The following is a 17,854-nucleotide window of genomic DNA, read 5'->3' as shown; positions in this document are numbered from 1 at the left end:
ACACACCGTACAAACACACACATACACACGTACACATACATACACACATATATATATATATATACACCATCACACACACACTCACACACACACACTCACACACACACACACACACACACACACACGTACACATACATACACACATATATATATATATACACCATCACACACACACACACTCACACACACACACTCACACACACACACACACGTACATGTACACATACATACACACACATATATATATATATATACACCATCACACACACACTCTCTCTCTCTCTCACACACACACACACACACACGTACGTCCAGAGGAGGTTGACGTCCTCTGTAACAGCGTAGATTTTCTACGTCTATAGTTTAGCCCCAGTAATCCGGACGACTTCATTCCAAGAGACATCGTCCGGATTAATATATGTCCGGATTACCGTATCCTTATTTTTCTTATTGTAAGTTGAAAGTAACCATTTCTGACACAATTGTCTGACACAAAATTAAAACTGTTTTCCTCAACAACAGAGTCTTTCTGCATTTGGCCTTGCAGATATCAAATCCGTGTAAGAATGACCCTGTTGCAATTCGATAAAATAAATACTTCCCTACATTCTACATTATCAGGAACTTGCATTTTCGTCTGCTCAAACTCTAGATGTAACCTTTTCCCATACACTCGGCTTTGACGTGGAATGTGGCGACAGAATCCTCCCAGGGACTCAAATTTTCACACACATACACACGGTTCACGGTGAGGGTCGCTGCGATCCACACGTGTTCCCGGGCTAGTGTGCACACAGCTGAAACATACGACGTCACAGGGCCACACATTGTAGAATCATTGTAGAGCTGCAGGAGTGTTCCGTCAGCTGCAACCCCCGGATATAGACGAAAACCGTGGTTGAAGTTGCACTGGTGTTTACTCTGCTTATTACTTGATCCTGATGGTACGTATCGTAGAGTAGAAACCGGTTTCAGTGCAACTAATTAATTTCGATCATAGCTTATCATGCATTAAACCCGTTTTGTGTTGATCTTGTATTGAGAACAGTTATATTGTCATATGTTAACATCGACTCGACAGTATTTTGGCCCTATAACTGTGTCAGTTTTAGGTGGAGCTGTACTGATATATTAGCCCAGCAGCACAGGCGTGTTGTGCTAGTTTACTTTTGTTGAGTTGTTAATACATGCCTTCTCTTATCTTACCAAAATGCTTGTCAAGTTGTTCAGCAATCCATGAGCCGTGTTGCGTGCGAATGGTACAAGCTAGCTGAGGCGTTGGCTATCTAGGATTTCAGGGGATTTCATTTTTCGATGACCGTTATACATCGTGATGTCATATGTTTGAGAGTAGTGGTGGTGTGTAAGTGTGTGTACGTGTGTGCGTGTGTAGGCGTGTGAGTGTGTGTGTGTGGGGGGGGTGGTGGTGTGTGTGTGTGTGTGGGGGGGGGGGGGGGGGGGTTGTAGTGACAGTTCTGCAAAAATGAACTCTCCTGGGATGATGTACAGGTGTAGTCAAGAACTTACAGCTCGTCACATTTCGCATTGTACGAACAATTTCTCCACCATATCCAAAATAGGATTTGAGAGGACAAACAGTCCACGTGAAATACTCGATATCTACCCTCTAAATCATGATAGTATTGGATCGACGAAACAGTCTGTTTAATAATGTTCACGGTTGACATTCACGTTTTTCGGACTTTGGGATATATCTCGGAACCGAAGGAATAAATTATTAGATATTTTAACATAAAACTTCACGCTTAGTTCACTCTTATCTGGCAGTCGAGTACTGAATGAGTATTAGCTCAGTTTGTAACACAATTCACATTTGTTTCAAGTAATCCCAGGAAATGGTTGTCTTTAGGCCAGGTTCACAGAGTGTTGATTATGGCTCCCGTTTGAGATCAGACAGCGCTACGACACGAAAAGTGTAAAAATCGGATTACTAACCTCAATGATCTGGAATATACACTATTTGATTGTTTGTGAATTTCCCGCCACGAATCACAGGATCTTGATCAGATTTTGACAAATTTTAATCGGGAATGGTCCTATCAAGGACGGCAGTAAAAATCCTGAATGTGTGACTGAGCCCTTACCTGATGTGACTGTAACGTTGTTTGTCGTTTTGCGATTCGTGATTGTAAACCGCAACTATGAAAGTAAACAGGTTTGTTTGGTCTACATGAGTCAAGGGAGGAATTCACACGGGTCTTCCAGAATCCCTGTCGTAGCCGTTAACAGAATTGTTCAAGCGTGGTAAAGTAGGCGGGTAGGTTTGGGACTAAACAATTGCTTAGGAATGTGGTTGTAAGGGACTATTACTCTAAGCGTTGGGAAATAAGACATACATCAAGTGCAGTGAACAGTGCAGCTTTTCTGTATGAGGGGTACAATGACCCATTTATTCACATTTCAGGTCACATTCAGTGTTACAAGCAAGTTACCTACAATTGTTTAAAAAAAACCAATCTAATGGTTATGTCCCATTCCCCATGACAACTGCACAACAACAATATTTCAAGCTGTGGTTGATAGTACGACCAGCATGCACTGCCGGGGTGCGATGACATTCACTCAACCACGCCGGCCATTGCATCCATCTGATCCCCAATATGTACGAACCTTACAACAAGAAACGGTCGACTTGCTTGGTGTTTGGTGGGATGGGGGGGGGGGGGGGGGCTATTTTGTGTTGTTCAGCAATATTCCCGCTACATAAAGGCGGTCTGTAAACAATCGAGACAGTATGTGTATCGATCAAAGCAACTAGGATACGATGACACGAAATCAACCAAGTCAACGATCCTGATCACCCGATCCATTTAGTCGCCTCTAATTGGCATCCACGAGTTGGGGTACTTGGGTTATAATTTACTCCGTAATTCCTAAGGGGAGCCACGTATATGGATGGAATACTTGTACCTACTCTACCCCGAAAATTCCCATGGGAAAACAAAGGATTGGATACGTGAGACCTACTCTATGGGGAATTTCAACCGGTACGGGGGCGGTCCGGTAGCCTAGTGGTTGAAGCGTATTCTCGTCACGCCGAAGACCCGGGTTCTATTCCCGACATAGGTACAATGTGTGAAGCCCATTTCTAGTGTACCCCGCCGTGATGTTGCTGGGATATTGCTAAAGACGGCGTAAAATCAAACTCACTCACTCACTAAACAGATACCGAGCAGTACCGACACGTCACTTGCAGTCACTGAACTAGCACTGACACCCCCCCCCCCCACCCCCCCCACCCCCACACCCCCCCCCCCCCCCACCCCACACACACACACACAAACAAATACGTGCACATTATTTCAGCTCACTAGCTCTTTTCTACCTAATAACAATATACAGCATTTTTCATTCTGTTATATTTACAATGGTAATGTCGAGTAAAATGCGTTATTACGTTTTTTCATTATTATTTCAAAAAAATCAAAGCCAGCTGTGGTTTGTAATATATACTCGTTTATATTTCTCCAATAATGTATTTCCATATCAGAGCCTGGTTATTAATGTGAAATCTACAGATTTTTCCTGTGAATAGTGTAATCAATTTATTTGAAATTGTCGTAAATGTAACAGAAACAAGATATATTATTTTTAAAATCTGGCGTTAAATCAAGTGCAGATGTTGCCGGTATACACCAGTGTTCACTTCAAACGATAGTTGTTGGTGCTATCTAATCTTCACTTCCAAGCCACGTTTAACTCAGTAAGTATAACCATAATAATTAAGCATATTATTACGCACACCCTACAGGGGTATTTTATTTTCGTATGTAATTGAACCTGGACGCCGTTACTTAGTCACGTGATGGATCACGATCTAGCTAACACCTAACTTGCAGTGATAACGTCTATAAAACGAATATCTAACGTTTCACAAAAAGGCGTTACGCTATAAACGTTTACACGTGTGTGTTTTTGTGAATGTTTGTTTATAAGAACAGTGTTTGTGAAACGTTAGAGAGAGATTTTAAATACGTGATCACGTGACAGACGTTGACAGAACGTTTTCTACAGTGTGGTTAAAGAGTTTTTCGTGAAAGGTTGCAAAAACATCCGTTAAACGTAAAATATCAGCGATCGTTGTTTCTAATATTCAAACAACGTCTTGGAAAACATTGGCCGAAAATTATGTACACGGTGTGAAACAGCACGCATGACTCTTCGGGTAGCTGTCCAGTGATGTTTTTGTTTGTTTGTTTGTTTGTTTGTTTGTTTGTGTGTTTGTTTGTTTGTTTGTTTGTTTGTTTAACGCTGCAATCACGAAATTCCTACTATCGGCGGTATATGAATAATTGAGTCGGGGTACCACTAAGTCTCCCAACTACAAAAGTAGTTTTTGATATCAAGACTAAATTTACACCTTTTCAACTGAGAACAGCATACTTCTTATTAAGTAATCCAGTTTAATGAAAATGTTTTTGAAAGTCACTGTGAATGTCTTGTCTGAGTTGTTCGTGAGTGAGTTGGGTTTAAAGCCGCTTTGAACACTATGTGTTTCTGTGTGTGTCCAACGTAACGTATGATATAGCAAGAACGTGGAGCCATGTTTAGGAGGAACAAACGATCAGGGGAGCTATTCACGATTACGGGACGCAACTTTCACTTTAGAAAACTGCGTCGGCCGTGGATTTGTTACAAACTATGTAAAATTCCTTGACACCAACGTTAAAACGTTATCGCCATACTACTCTTGCTCAAAAGTTCAATGATCAGGGAAACAAACTGCAAGGCCTCAAACGGTTTTATGTAGACATGTGGGAGACGTTTATAAATTAGGAGACAAAAATGTTGTTCGTTGCAATTCCCTATTTTGACTTGTACCATATGCCCCCGTGTTTCTGTTTCAGGCGAACAATTGACTTGCCTTTGCATGTATGATTTTCTAGTCCGTGCTCGAGTTCACAAGTGCTGCGTTCTTACCTATTATTACAATGATGGTGTAGTTCAGCGTAGCAAACAATTGTGATAAAAAATAGTCATCAAAATATTACTAATATAAGCCCCTGTAAATGATCTAAATAGCCAATGAGCATAAGTAAAGAAAAGTGAACGAGTTTGATGCGACGTCGCTTTAAACAGTATTTCAGTAACATCAGAGCGTGTAAGCTGGGTGTGGGAGGAAAGCCTGACGTGATGGAGGTACTGGACGTTAAGAACTTTGACGAAACCAATTGGCGCGGGAATGGTGCTGGCAATCCACATCATCCACATAAGATACATAATTTAAGAAATGAGCAAATTTGTAGATATTATTATGAGTGAGTGCGTTTCGTTCAACGCCGTTTTTAACAGTATTACAGTTATATCGCAATCTCATTAAAATTAGATCTAACTTTTAGCTACCGCTAAACAAAGATCTGAGGACATCCCATTTATGGGTCACGTCAGAACGAAGATCTGATTTTAATGAGATTGGTTATATCGCGGCGTGTCAGCTTAATGTGGGAGGAAAGCCCGAAGTGATGCAGGTCTCTGACGTTTAAAAACTTCTGTGTAACCCACGAGAACGGGTATGGTGCTGACAAACCTAGAAAAATAATCGGGGCGAACCGGGATTCGAACCCACAATCATAGGTTTCTAGCTCGCCCAAGGGACGCAACTCTGCACAGCGAATCGCGGTGCCTTAGACGACTGGGCCACCCGTGCCCCAGATTATGTTAAAAAAGTAACAAGATGTTTACAAAAACTAAACTACAACTGTATCTTCATTTTGACACACACAAAACGTACGCTTGAAAGTTAACATGTGCTCAAGAGGCTGTTTTGAGATGTTTTCAGTATGAATTGTGTTAATATTTGAACAAGAGCAAACTTTTGGCCCAAGTTAATTTTCGTACCTGATGGAGACAAGCTGTACACACATGGTAAAATCTTCATAGTTAGATTGCTCTTAAATATCGAAAGTCGTTTTGGTCATAGCAGTAAATTCTTTGAAAATATTTGATCTTGGCAAAAGTCCAAAGCATACAAACCTTTAGTAAACAAATGCTTCATGAAGTCGTAAACCATTTGAACATGTATGAGTGAGTGAGTGAGTGAGTGAGTTGGGTTTTACGCCGCTTTTAACAGTATTCCAGTCATATCGCGGCGTGTCAGCTTAATGTGGGAGGAAAGCCCGAAGTGATGGAGGTATCAGACGTTTACCACTTAGATGAAACCCACGAGCACTGGCATGGTGCTGACAAACCTAGAAACATAATCGGGGCGAACCGGGATTCGAACCCACAATCATAGGTTTCTGGCGTGCCAAGGGACGCATCTCTGCACAGCGAATCGCGGTGCCTTAGACGACTGGGCCACCCGTGCCCCCTGAACATGTGTGATTATTTTAATATCAATATTTGACCGCATACAGTAACATTACATTTTCCAGTGCGGCGAAAAAATCCTTATCCTATCCCGTCCTTCCATGTGTCTTACACCTGATCTCTCGTTAGTAGAATCCTCGTGTTTTTAGGTTGCTCCGACATGGTAACTGACTATGACCTACATCTACGTCACCATCATGTCCTGATATTTTTTGGGGTGCAGTTATACTTGATTAAAACCAATAAATTTTCGAAATTAATGTTCTCTTAACTAATTCAAATTAACAGCTTTCAATAACGTATGGCGTTGAAACTTTTAGTTGAGTTTACATAGATGCATGTTATGTGAAAGCCTGTTTATATCCTTCTAAATAAACTACACGTGTGTCTGGTGTTTCAATGAAAAATGCACAGCTCAATGAAAAACCACGTTGTTTCTATAAGCGGAAAGTTAGCATTTAGCATTAATCAGAAAAGCTGAGACTAAAATTTAGTTTCTGAAATATATATATTTAACTTTTCTTGTTAAATTGTCTTTCAATATGTAATAAAAAGAAACCCAGAGAATGTCGTAATTTTCAGAACTGAAGAAATCTCTATCTTTAAGTGGCACTGTTGAAGTTGTTGTATCACTGAAGCCTCACAGAGTTGACCTTTGGATTTAATCTTCTTAATTCTTTCAGGGCGATGTTTCAGCACAGGTGCTCGAACCTTTATCAAGCATGAACGATAAAAACGATAAAAAAAAGTTGAAACCCATGAGCAGACTGCTAAACTATGATGAACATGCTTGGGAGTTTTCGTGTATTTTTGTTTCATGGTATAAATTGTATTTGATAACAGTACTATACTTTAACAACGGTTTTTTACTGTAAAACATGTTCATTTCAGAGACTAGATGTTAGTCTAGGATCCCGTACACTACGTTATATGTCTAGGGTCCCCTACACTACATTATATGTCTAGGGTCCCCTACACTACATTATATGTCTAGGGTCCCGTACACTACATTATATGTCTAGGGTCCCGTACACTACATTATATGTCTAGGGTCCCGTACACTACATTATATGTCTAGGGTCCGATACACTACATTATATGTCTAGGGTCCGATACACTACATTATATGTCTAGGGTCCGATAAACTACATTATATGTCTAGGGTCCCGTACACTACATTATATGTCTAGGGTCCGATACACTACATTATATGTCTAGAGTCCCGTACACTACATTATATGTCTAGGGTCCGATAAACTACATTATATGTCTAGGGTCCCCTACACTACATTATATGTCTAGGGTCCGATACACTACATTATATGTCTAGGGTCCGATACACTACATTATATGTCTAGGGTCCCGTACACTACATTATATGTCTAGGGTCCCGTACACTACATTATATGTCTAGGGTCCCCTACACTACATTATATGTCTAGGGTCCGATACACTACATTATATGTCTAGGGTCCCGTACACTACATTATATGTCTAGGGTCCCGTACACTTCATTATATGTCTAGGGTCCCGTACACTACATTATATGTCTAGGGTCCGATACACTACATTATATGTCTAGGGTCCCCTACACTACATTATATGTCTAGGGTCCCCTACACTACATTATATGTCTAGGGTCCGATACACTACATTATATGTCTAGGGTCCCGTACACTACATTATATGTCTAGGGTCCCGTACACTACATTATATGTCTAGGGTCCGATACACTACATTATATGTCTAGGGTCCCGTACACTACATTATATGTCTAGGGTCCCGTACACTACATTATATGTCTAGGGTCCGATACACTACATTATATGTCTAGGGTCCCGTACACTACATTATATGTCTAGAGTCCCGTACACTTCATTATATGTCTAGGGTCCCGTACACTACATTATATGTCTAGGGTCCGATACACTACATTATATGTCTAGGGTCCCCTACACTACATTATATGTCTAGGGTCCCCTACACTACATTATATGTCTAGGGTCCGATACACTACATTATATGTCTAGGGTCCCCTACACTACATTATATGTCTAGGGTCCCGTACACTACATTATATGTCTAGGGTCCGATACACTACATTATATGTCTAGGGTCCCGTACACTACATTATATGTCTAGGGTCCGATACACTACATTATATGTCTAGGGTCCCGTACACTACATTATATGTCTAGGGTCCGATACACTACATTATATGTCTAGGGTCCGATACACTACATTATATGTCTAGGGTCCGATACACTACATTATATGTCTAGGGTCCCGTACACTACATTATATGTCTAGAGTCCCCTACACTACATTATATGTCTAGGGTCCGATACACTACATTATATGTCTAGGGTCCCCTACACTACATTATATGTCTAGGGTCCGATACACTACATTATATGTCTAGGGTCCCGTACACTACATTATATGTCTAGGGTCCCCTACACTACATTATATGTCTAGGGTCCCGTACACTACATTATATGTCTAGGGTCCCCTACACTACATTATATGTCTAGGGTCCCGTACACTACGTTATATGTCTAGGGTCCCCTACACTACATTATATGTCTAGGGTCCGATACACTACATTATATGTCTAGGGTCCGATACACTACATTATATGTCTAGAGTCCAGTACACTACATTATATGTCTAGGGTCCCGTACACTACATTATATGTCTAGAGTCCCGTACACTACATTATATGTCTAGGGTCCCCTACACTACATTATATGTCTAGGGTCCCGTACACTACATTATATGTCTAGGGTCCCGTACACTACATTATATGTCTAGGGTCCCGTACACTACATTATATGTCTAGGGTCCCGTACACTACATTATATGTCTAGGGTCCCGTACACTACATTATATGTCTAGGGTCCCCTACACTACATTATATGTCTAGGGTTCCCTACACTACATTATATGTCTAGGGTCCCCTACACTACATTATATGTCTAGGGTCCCCTACACTACATTATATGTCTAGGGTCCCGTACACTACATTATATGTCTAGGGTCCCGTACACTACATTATATGTCTAGGGTCCCCTACACTACATTATATGTCTAGGGTCCCCTACACTACATTATATGTCTAGGGTCCAGTACACTACATTATATGTCTAGGGTCCCCTACACTACATTATATGTCTAGGGTCCCGTACACTACATTATATGTCTAGGGTCCAGTACACTACATTATATGTCTAGAGTCCCCTACACTACATTATATGTCTAGAGTCCCCTACACTACATTATATGTCTAGGGTCCCGTACACTACATTATATGTCTGAATGTCAATCACGGTCAAAGCCAGAGGAGTCAAACAACCAGAACAAATTTCCTAGTAAAGTTCACGCCGTTACAAAGGGCATTGTTGTATCCCCTTGTCCGTTCCTCGTTTATTATCAAGTTGACTGTTTTCTGTCAGCACTGGGGGCTACGGGGCGACCCTTTGGAAAAGTCAATGCGTACTGTATACATCTGTATGTCAGATTGTAGAGAAATGATAAATCTATGTTTAAAGTAGTCCTAGTTTAACCAAATTTATTGAATTATTTTTTCGATTAAAGCGATCATGAGGTATAGTTCTAAGGGAGTTGAGAATGATAACTGGAATGCATATGGATTCACTGGTCGGGGAGCAAAAAACGCATCTGAGCATACACAAGTGCCTGGATCAGTGCGGTATTATATATCAGTTACAGGTTTATTAACAGTTATTCCAGGTAAATCAGATTGTAACTAACGAGATTCAACTGTAGGTTTTGCAAAGGCAGCTGAATATACAAAGCTTACTTAAACCTAAGATATCATTTATTTATTTTTTATGAAAAAGCTAAAAGCCATCAGATCGTTAAGGGGTATGGCAAATAAGCAATCAGCCAGAAAATGTATTTCCTTCTTTGGTACATACTTGATTATACTTTAATAAATTTTATTTTGTTTAAAATCTTATTGTCGATGTTTTTAACTGTTTGTATCACGACACGATAATTGTTTTTGTAACATACGTTTCAGGATGTCTGAAGCTTCATCGGCGCTGACGGAACTATTCGAGGGTCACGTGGGGTTGATCGGTGCGAGTGCACTAACGGTTGTTGGATTAGCGGCAGCAAGCTACTACATGACGTCACGGCCCCCGCAGGTGGTCCCCCCAGTGGACCTCAGTGACCAGTCGGTGGAGCTGCAGGTGAGGGGGTGAGGGGAGGGGGGGGGGGTGCATGGGTAACAGTTAGCTTGGAACAATTAGTAGTTTTTTGTAGGAGGAGAGGAGGAGCAGCAGCAGCAGCAGCAGCAGCAGTAGTAGTAGTAGTAGTAGTAGTAGTATAGTAGTAGTATAGTAGTAGAGGTCGTAGTAGAGGTCGTAGTATTGGTAGTTGCACTAGCATTAGTACATGTAATAGTAATAGTAGTAGTAGTAGTAGTAGTAGTAGAAGTAGAACTGTAGTAGTAGTAGTAGTAATAGTAGTAGAAGTAGTAGTAGTAGTAGTAGTAGTATAGTAGTAGAGGTCGTAGTATTGGTAGTAGTGGTTGCACTAGCATTAGTACATGTAATAGTAATAGTAGTAGTAGTAGTAGTAGAAGTAGAACTGTAGAAGTAGTAGTAGTAGTAGTAGTAGTAGTAGTAGTACTAGTAATAGTAGTAGAAGTAGTAGTAGTAGTAGTAGTAGTAGTAGTAGTAGTAGTAGTAGTAGTAGTAGTAGTAGTGTTATCACTTTAATCATCATCATCATCATCATCAATTTCATGATGACATACATTCTGACTTCAGGATGGAAGTCGGATGACCGCCTACCCGAAGGCCAGGGGTCAGTTGATGCACTACCTGTACAAGGACGCACGGACCCTGTATGAAGTCTTTCAGAGGGGCATACGCCAGTCTAGTAAGTTCGGACCTGTCCGGCTACGCCCGTGGGTCTCTGCAACGGGTTTTTAATCCAGGTTTTATTCCCAATGGTGAAATGTGTTGGGTACAAGTTGACCAGCTTAAAACATGATACATTTCTGCTGACAACGAGGCCAATGAAATAATGTAGAAAAAAATCTTTTATTGGTATTGACATGTTACGTTAATGATATCGCGGAGTAAAATATGAAACTCGATTTGGAAATTCTTCTGAAAATACAATCGTCGATATCAAAATATACATAGGCGTGTGAATGTACCAGGGCCCTATTCCACAAAGCGACCGCAGCGGTAAGGAGATTGTAACTTCCATACTTTAACACAAACTTACGACAGTCGTAGCCCTACGATCTCTGTGTGGAACATGTAGCTGGTCTTTACATGTATAGTGGAACCTCGTTAATCCGGACACATTCTCAGTGAAATCGTCAATCGTGACAGGCAACTTTCCGAATAAGTGGGTGAGTATTGTTTAACGCCGTTTTAGCAATATGCCAGCAATATCACGGTGGGGTACATGACCTCCTTTAGGGATCACAGGTGAGAACAGATCCTCCAGATATCATGCTTGTCGTAAGCTGCGACTAAAAGAGGTATGGAAATGGAGTACTGTTTGTTGATTGGATGTTGATTGGGTTCACCAACACCGGACCGTGCCTCTCGCCTGCTCTTGAGTGTGGATGAGTGTAGATGGAACAACTGAGGCAATACAAACAATATATTTTGATAAAAATTTCTGTCGACATTAAAGAGCATTGTGTCCGCCTCCATGGTCCAGTGATAGAGCTTCCGCCCGGAGAGCGGAAGGTCTGGGGTTCGGTCCCAGGCCGCGTCATACCAAAGACGTTAAAAGATGGTACTTGTTGTTACCCTGCCTGGCGTTCGACATTAAGGGGTAAAACAAGGACTGGTCGGTTCGGAGTAAACTGTGTCTGAGTAGGCATTCATGTTAAACAACGGCATGGTATCTCAATGGGCAAGCACTATCAACTTGGTATTAGTCCGGACTAGTACAAGCAGCCACGCACTATGTAAGTGCAGTAACTCCATTTCACCTCATATCACCTACAATGGGTATAGGCTTGGAGTACTACTTGGAGATGCTGATTGTATGTCACCTCACGTCGATTCCGTAGATCGATGCTCATGCTTTCAGTCACTGGTTTGCCTTACTCTGTCTTGATTATCTTCAGGCCGCCGCGATGTAGATGACACAAAATATACACACATTATATCCTACTGTTTCACCTCAAACTGTTGGACGTCATTGCAGACAATGGCCCCTGCCTTGGAGCTAGGACCGGCCCCAACAAGGAATATGAGTGGCTATCCTACAACGAGGTAGTGACATTTAATTTTACAAAATACTATCTGATAGTCGCAGTTAAGTGTAACGCCCTTTCGGAGTAATAAATATGCCAGATTCGCCCCGATTATGTTTCTAGGTTTGTCAGCACCATACCTGTGCTCGTGGCTTTCACCAAGTGGTGACCGTGCGAGACCTCAATATTCCAGCTTTCATTGACTCAAGCTAACACGCTGATGCAACTGAAATACTCCCAGCTCTCCAAATCTAATATGTGCTATTCATGCCATAATATTATATTCATTTTTCTTAGGATACGGGTTAGAATAGGTCTTCTATGCTTGTCGTAAGAGGCGACTAACGGGATCGGGTAGTTAGGCTCGTTAACTTGGTTGATGCATGTCAACGCATCCAAATTGCGTAGACAGATATTCATGATGTCAATCACTGGATTGTCTGTTCCAGACTCGATTATTTACAGACCGCCGTCATGTAGTTGGAATATTGCGGAGCGCGGCGATAAACAACACAGAAAAAACCTTTAACTGTTTCTGATTGGCCATTAAATCTTATTAAAGCATTTACGCTGACCTAATTTCTACAACGATGTGACACGTTTCAATATGGCATCACCCACAAACCCTACAGTATAATATATGTCTGTCTTTGTGTGAAGGTATACGAGAAAGCCCGTGCCTTTGGATCAGGTCTTCTTCATAAGGGAGTGAAGCCAGGGAAAGACTCTTTCATCGGAATATACAGCAAGAACAAGATTGAAGTAAGTATCATCCTCGATTGTCCAGGGCAATATCTCTACAGCTATCATGGTAAGAACCCTGGATCTACCAACTTCATGGTCCATCTCTCTAACAGTAACTCCCATGCCACTGAGTGTTATTTGATTGGGTGCGTGTTTTTAGAAGTGAAGGGGTTCAGGGTTTGTATAGATATAGAATTGAGACATAATTAATTCGCCGGATAAAGTTCGTAACTGCAATGTTTCGAACCTTTAACCCGTAGATGGGAGGTTGATGAGTGAGGTTGTACGCAATATTCAAGCTATATCACGGCGGGGAACACCAGAAATGGGCTTAACACATCGTACCCATTGAGGTACATTGAGGTGGATGAGCTACAAAAACTGAAATAATTTGCATCTATTGTAACGCTTCAGTATGCAGCGAAATGCACGCCCTGTGCATCTACCACGCTCTTACCACTAAGAGAAACCAAGAAATTGACCGCGAATCTCCCTAAACTTCGGAATCTGAACGGGCTTGACAACGCCACCTTCCTTCATCACATAGCTGTAAAGGCTCGTGAAGCAATGACAGTGCATTAACCTATATGTTTTGCGAATCATCCCGTTAAGATCTGCATCATATATTATCCCATATTGTGTATGTTTATTGTTTTACAACAGTCTTCAATACCCCAGCTATATATAGACAGACGATAATCGGACATGTGTCGGTCAAACCAATGATTGGAAGCATGATCACCACAATGTTAGGTTTTCAACCTACAGTACACTCGTTTCATTTTTTACCCTTTTCATTCTTTCAGTGGACAGTGGCCGAGCAAGCCAACAACATGTTCTCCATGGTAACCGTGCCCTTGTACGACACCCTAGGGATCCAGGCCTGCATCTACATCATCAATCAGAGTAGGTGATGGAGAGACGTTGCTTCAGATATTGACTATATGATTGACGTTGACAATATGATTGACGTTGGGATTCATTCATTCATTTCTGTATGGACAAGGTAGGATATCCGGGTCCTAGGACACCTCAGGAACCTATACTTGTAAGGACCGGCTCGAGAGAATCGGGTGGTCAGTTTCTGTGATTTGGTTGATTGCGTGTCATCATGGCGTGGATCGTTGCTCTTGCTTTCAACCACTGGTCCAATACGCGACTGCGGCCGCCGAGATGTAGCCGTGATATTGCTGACTATGGCGTTCAACAAGCACTTATTATCTGTTATCTGTTATCTAGTCATCTGTTACCCGATGTAACAACTATATATCATGTGCTTGACTTTTCCAAACTACAGAAAACTACGTTTAAAACGAACTGACGGATATGACGAACTGATTGTTTATTTTGTCCTGACCATTAGCTGTATATATGCTTATAACGAACTACGTTTATAACGAACTAAAACTAGTGGTCCCTTTGTGTTCGTTATAACCGTAGTTTACGTCATAAGGACGAGTATATTTGTAAATATATGATGATTATAGATTGTTGTACACTTATATGCTTTTACCGAAGGACAAAAGTCACAAATTTGGTATAAAAGGGATTTATACTTAATTTATGAGGATGCTGAGCTGAGCACCTTGGTGTGTAACATTCATGGTGACGTACAATTTGTGACAATGCATTTATAAATTGTCAGTTGAGCTGAGCACCTTGGAGTGTGACAGTTACCGTGTGTGATGTCATACATTTTGTAACAATATGTTTCCGACAGCCGAGGTGAGCACCTTGGTGTGTGACAGTCACCGTATGTAATGTCATACATTTTGTAACAATATGTTTCCGACAGCCGAGCTGAGCACCTTGGAGTGTGACAGTCACCGTATGTAATGTCATACATTTTGTAACAATATGTTTCCGACAGCCGAGCTGAGCACCTTGGTGTGTGACAGCCCTGACAAGGCTCAGCTCATATTGGACCAGGCACAATATCTTCCCTCGCTTAGAAGGATCGTGATGATAGAGGCGATCTCCCAACAGAACCAAGACACTGCCAGCAAATACAACATCGATATGGTCCTGTTCGGTGACATAGAGGTATGTGTAATTAGAGACCTTCAACAAATGAGCAGTGTTCGAAATAGCTTCTTGCCCGTCATACCGTGACCAAGAATATTTCAGGCGGACCACTTATTATTCAAGTCGCTTTCCTCGTATCCTTTTCCCAATAGCTTTCACATATAGTGAAACCCCTTTCATCTGGACAGATTCTTTTCCCTTGAAATCGTCCAAAACATTTCAAAAACATTGACTCATGGATACATTCGTTCCTAACTGTAATTGTCAGCAAGGCAGGGTTTTCGGATTAACGAGGTTTCAAGTGTAATTTATAATAAAGTTTCTCAATCTGATTTCACATGTTACGGTGGTCAAATCGTAAAGAAAACTTTGTAAAACGGGTCCGTGTTATGTACTTTGCATGCTGCAGGATGAGAGGAGATTTTATATAATTCCTTCACATACGTATTTTACTACATTCAGGTGCTAAATAAATCTTATTCAAAGTAGAGATAATTTACGGGTAGAAACTTCTTTATTCACAGACAGCATAGTGCCCAGATGTTATGTCTAGTATATAGTGTACAACTCAACCTGGCTCATGTTGATCTTAACGCGTTCCTCACGGGTTTACCTGTGTCCGTGTTTACGGTCCTTGAACAAATCGGATTTTCGCCACCACATGGGTACAATGGGTTTAGCCCATTTTTCGGTCTCCCCCGCCGTCATATGACTGGAATATTGCTAAAAGCGGAGTAAAAAAATACTCACTCACTTAGACTTTTAGCGTCCCCCGACACCTTGTAGTCAGGCGTGTAATCCGTCTATTAGTAAAGAATAAATGGCATTGTGTATTCATAGCTTTCGGCCGTGGGAGCCGTGCCAAATCTACACTTGTCAGGGGGGTACTCAAAGTACGTGATCTAGACTACCAGTTGTCTGACTTTCTTGTTTGTGGAAGCCTCGGTGGCTGTGTGGGTTAGATCGCTTACTTTGTGTGCTGGCGATTAGGTGCCTCACCCTGGCAGGTGTGGGTTCGAATCCCGGACGGGACTCAACCCAAAAAAGTACTAGAATCTGTACTTTACTAAGAAAGTGTTATCCCAAATATAACATTAGTTACAATTGACCACTTTCTAAATGGCATTGTGTATTCAAAGAATACCCATTTCTATTTATATAATAGCCTGAGGATCATTATTTTAACTTTTATATAAGAATCGAGAAGTAGATGCTGTTAGTATTAAAAATATGTAACATACTTCAAAGACTTCTGGGCATCACACATTGTGTTCAGACATCTGAACCAATTTGTGTAATGTGACCTTACGTTTCATTGTAGCTATGAAACGATTTGGTTTTCTGTTTTCAGAAACTTGGACGTGAGAATCCCAAAGACCTAGTAGTAAGTGTTAGCCTCATGTTCTTTGTGGTGACATGCTGCTCGTTAAAACAACCTGACGGGCAGAAGAAAGTATTCCGAGTATTTGTTTATGTAGTTGAAAAGAATTATGTCTATTTAACCATCACTCATTCCTGCAAAAGTATTCTGTGGCTGGGTAATTTTGAGTAAATATGCATTAGTTCATTGAAGACGGGGGTAAGAAATGAATTTGTAACTACATGACCCCTACCATGTTTGAAATGATGTACATTTGTGCTGGAAGAGTTTGCAAGTTCTTGTTGTTTGTATTTTCAATGACCGTCCTGACGGATCCGGTAATCGTCGGTTCGAATCCCAGAGTCGCCCTTTTCAATGCCTTTGGTATCTCTGCACCACTTTTGTTCCTGGGTTTCACCGAAGTGACAAACATCTAAAACGTTTGCACTTTTGACTTTCCTTCCACATTAACATGGTCACAACGCCATAATATCAGACACAGGCTGTACATATAGGCATTGAACACACTCAGTTGCTCCAGTTTTCAGATTCTATGGTTTCTGCAATCGTCAGTGTGTTAACGCTGTCTTTGTTTCCATTCTCTTACAGCTTCCCACCCCGTCTGATCTAGCCACCGTGTGTTACACCAGCGGCACCACAGGTGATGTACCGTTCCTTCAGTCAATAAGGTTCCCAGTACCTCCTGCGTGTCTCATTGTGGGGATAACGGGGAGAATAGGTCCCCGACTCTATGAGAATTACAGTTCAGAAGAGGTCCCCTCTACCTCATGCTTGTCTCAACGATTGACTTCAGGGACAGAACAGGTCCCCTAGCTCTACCCCATGCTTGTCTCAACGATTGACTTCAGGGACAGAACAGGTCCCATCTACCCAATGCTTGTCTCAACGATTGACTTCAGGGACAGAACAGGTCCCCTCTTCCCCATGCTTGTCTCAACGATTGATCCCAGGGACAGAACAGGTCCCCTCTATCCTATGCTTGCCTCAACGATTGATTTCAGGGACAGAACAGGCCCCCTCTACCCCATGCTTGGGGTTATGACCCCGTGGTACCTGGGAAAACTAGAGCCCATCTAACCGATGCTTATCATTGCATATCTCCTTGAGCATATAATCTT

At 41.5% G+C, this 17,854-nt stretch overlaps 1 protein-coding gene across 2 annotated transcripts in view; it reads left to right on the top strand.

Moving 5' to 3' along the window:
• The window catches only part of LOC139469110 (long-chain-fatty-acid--CoA ligase 5-like), a 29,587-nt gene that overhangs the window by 528 nt on the left and 11,205 nt on the right, over positions 1–17,854 (top strand). The window contains exons 1-9 of one of the 2 annotated variants that reach the window (XM_071251242.1): positions 828–944; positions 10,376–10,547; positions 11,130–11,241; positions 12,538–12,605; positions 13,247–13,348; positions 14,137–14,236; positions 15,201–15,373; positions 16,707–16,739; positions 17,325–17,376. In XM_071251242.1, coding sequence (XP_071107343.1) covers positions 10,377–10,547; positions 11,130–11,241; positions 12,538–12,605; positions 13,247–13,348; positions 14,137–14,236; positions 15,201–15,373; positions 16,707–16,739; positions 17,325–17,376 — 811 coding nt within the window. In that variant the 5' untranslated portion in view covers positions 828–944; position 10,376. Of the gene's footprint in view, positions 1–827; positions 945–10,375; positions 10,548–11,129; positions 11,242–12,537; positions 12,606–13,246; positions 13,349–14,136; positions 14,237–15,200; positions 15,374–16,706; positions 16,740–17,324; positions 17,377–17,854 lie in introns of those variants that run through there. The other variant, XM_071251243.1, reaches the window with a different exon arrangement.

Source organism: Haliotis cracherodii, unplaced genomic scaffold (genome assembly GCF_022045235.1).
Source record: "Haliotis cracherodii isolate W230 unplaced genomic scaffold, xgHalCrac1.p SCAF_2, whole genome shotgun sequence".
NCBI classification, from domain to species: domain Eukaryota; kingdom Metazoa; phylum Mollusca; class Gastropoda; order Lepetellida; family Haliotidae; genus Haliotis; species Haliotis cracherodii.
This window is presented reverse-complemented; position numbering and strand designations above follow the sequence as displayed.